Source organism: Protomyctophum bolini (genome assembly GCF_963924005.1).
Source record: "Protomyctophum bolini genome assembly, chromosome: 20".
NCBI classification, from domain to species: domain Eukaryota; kingdom Metazoa; phylum Chordata; class Actinopteri; order Myctophiformes; family Myctophidae; genus Protomyctophum; species Protomyctophum bolini.
This window is the reverse complement of record NC_137881.1, coordinates 23,802,785-23,805,795: the sequence shown is the minus strand read 5'-3', so window position 1 is coordinate 23,805,795 and position 3,011 is coordinate 23,802,785. Positions and strand designations below refer to the sequence as shown.

The 3,011-nt window shown below is 44.2% G+C and overlaps 1 protein-coding gene across 1 annotated transcript in view; it reads left to right on the top strand.

Annotated features, from left to right (window-relative positions):
• htra3b (HtrA serine peptidase 3b) overlaps positions 1-2,242 on the top strand; it is a 21,107-nt gene extending 18,865 nt beyond the window's left edge. Inside the window, exon 10 of the mRNA XM_080792896.1 lies at positions 2-2,242. Coding sequence (XP_080649022.1) covers positions 2-170 — 169 coding nt within the window. The 3' untranslated portion in view covers positions 171-2,242. The remainder of the gene's footprint in view (position 1) is intronic.
• The last annotated feature ends 769 nt before the right edge of the window (positions 2,243-3,011 follow it).

The window sequence follows — 3,011 nt, the reverse complement described above, 5'->3', positions numbered from 1 at the left end:
GAGGCGGCATAAAGGACGGCGACATCATCGTGAAGCTGAATGGCCAGCCGCTGTTGACCACCACGGACCTCCAGGGGGCGCTCCAGGAGGAGACGGCCCTGCTGCTGGAGGTGAGGCGCGGCAACGACGACCTGCTCTTCAACATCCAGCCCGACGTCATCATGCAGTAGTAGACCAGGGTCAAAGGTCACCGCGCCGCATTGCCGCGGCCTGTGCTTGCAATCCGAAAGGCACTAACGAACACCGCCGTTCCTTTTTTGTTAACCCCCTCCCCCCTCAAAAAAACCTCTTTAAGCACTGTTGTTGGGGGAGGGGTCGAACGGTCTGATGATGATGGTGCTGATGATGTCATCAACAAGATACGACACGATTCTTTACGCCCTGATTTATATTTGGTTGCGCGTCGTGCCGCGTACTGAAAATACAGGAAATAGCAGGCCGCTATTTTGGGGTGCGTGGCCCCAAAATGCTCCAAGTGTAGACTGGGCTTTTATTAGCATCACTTTGATTAGATTCGGGACGGGTCTGAGGACCAAGGTGGGGACAGCTCTGGAAGAGCAATTTAACTTCCAGAATAGACTGCAGACAACACATGGTTGTCTCACGCTGAACATTGACGGTCGGACAATGCCTGGATATTTCCCCCCACCACAACATGGATGTGGATGTGAGCTGGACATTAATAATAGGAGACACTTGATGTTTTTGGTTTTGTTCTTAATGTGTATGTTTTGTAGCCTGGTTTCCAGTGTGATTCGCTGCGTTCCGTGATTTGATTTGTCACTTAATTCCCTACTCATGAGCAGTACTCAGTCTGGCCAGCCTGTTTGACTCATATTTCATAACGTCACCTGTTACGTAGCCACTTTGTTGCCGATACGTCATCAGCGACAGCCAGCGCCACTTTGTCCATGCTTTTCTCACTGTTAGCGTCAGTATTGGCAAAGTGACAAAACAAATCACGCAGCGAATCAGGCTGGGAACCAGACTTTATGTTTTGTGTCCACTGTGGTCATATCATGCTGTAATACATTTAAATTGCAATGTATATATATATATGTCAAGACACTTCACTCCCTCCCAATGAAAGTGAACATCGGTTTTAAAAGAAGAAAGTCGTGACGCGTTTTATTCCGCTTTCTGGATGACAGGGGGCGTAGTTGAGCCCTCCGAATGCTGCAACTCCACGTCATTCCATAACCGTAATGTGAACACTTAGCTGTGGTCAGTTTTAAAGCACGATGACACTTTGGTAAGAGGTCTGGCTTGGGTAGTTAGTTACCTTGTCATGATGGGAACTCCAAAACATATTGGTGAGATATATTCAATGGTTGATGCCGTTGATTAGAAATTGATCCTTCAAAGTAGCCTAACTACTTAGGCTGCACTCACACATATCAAACACATATTCTGTGTCTTGTCTGTTCACATTGAATGAAGTTGGAACCAGTAAATCAGCTTCAGAGCCCATTGGAATGATTAATGTTCCGTCCCGCTCCCGGGCCCTCAAACGGTTTAATTGGTGCCACAATGCTTTTCCAATGGGAGTGACATTTTTGTTTGATGTGCAGAACACAGCCATCAAACCATGTGACTCCCATTGGAAATGCATTATAGCGGCCATTAAACACAGACAAGACACAGAACATGTGTTCTGTATGTGTGTATGAGGCCTTAGAGGCACAGCAACTCGCTCACTTCAGCTGGCTCGGTGGTGCCTCTTGTGGCTCAAGTTTGCTTGAGAGAGACGGCAAAATACTGGCGTAGGCCTATCTTATAAACGGTCGGAATTCCCTTTGTGTTCTTTTACATGCTAAAAGAGTGACGTTGAGACCTGCACAATGTAAGTCAGTCAGTAGGCTTGGAATATCAACTTCAAATAAAGTAAACCATTTGAGATATCTCACCAATATTTGGAGTAACATAATCAAGGTAACACCACCCCAACCTCCCAAAGTGTCACGTTGCTTTTAAAGGATGTAATCATTTTGAGAGAAATGTGAGCAATCTCACTGCTGCTGTACTTTTGCTACTCTTTTTGTTAATGCCGGACTAAATATCGGACTCTTGCTTCTAGTGTGAATAGAAACACGCCAATATCGCACAATGTAGAATACAATGTTTACATGTAAAGGAACTCACCATAGCAATGAAACCTACAGTACGCTGTTTGTCTGCAGGGCTGTTTGATAGAACAACATTTTTATGACGTTTTGTTTCAACAAATAAAAGTTTTCATCAACTTGTTGTGATACTTTTTGGGGTAACTTCTCAAATGTCTTCATGCACATTGTAGTGTTTGCCCGATAAGCAGCTGGAAATGAGTCAAGATGTAAAAGGCAGCCACACCATGGTTTATTCCCAAAATAAGTTGTACAGCATGGGAAATGGCATGATACACGCAGCAAACAAATGGGGCAGCTCCACCATGCCCTAGCTCACTGAATCTAACACTGAGTGGGTGTGTGCTCCCTGGCAGCCTTTTATACGCAGCTGAAACAATCAGTGCAGACTCTACCATATTACCGGTTAAACATGCAACACTTCTGACCCCCACATAACCCACATGAGCCTATAAATCTATATCCTACACCGTAAGTAAATATAAATTATGCTCACTATTGCAAGATAAACCACATATCCCATTATCATTAGCAGCTCCAATACATAACTCAAACACCCCCTGGCCATTTCACTGTGATCCAGTATATAATATAAATATATGGTGCTCTGGTAGCCTGGGGACTCTTTTGCCCGAACAGACAGAACAGAAGCAGTCAGTATTCAAGTACCCATAACACAGTCTCATATTACATTTTCATGTTCACAATACTCTCAATAAACCAGTTCAACTCATGACTCTTCCTTTGTGTGCAAATATAAATACTTAAATATCAGTCAGCCAAATATCAGTAACGGAGGACCACTTCGTTACACACATAAAATGTGTTCTTGTTCCTGCACTTCCATTCACAATTGACAGAGACTTAAAGGGCCACTTCACCCCTTTT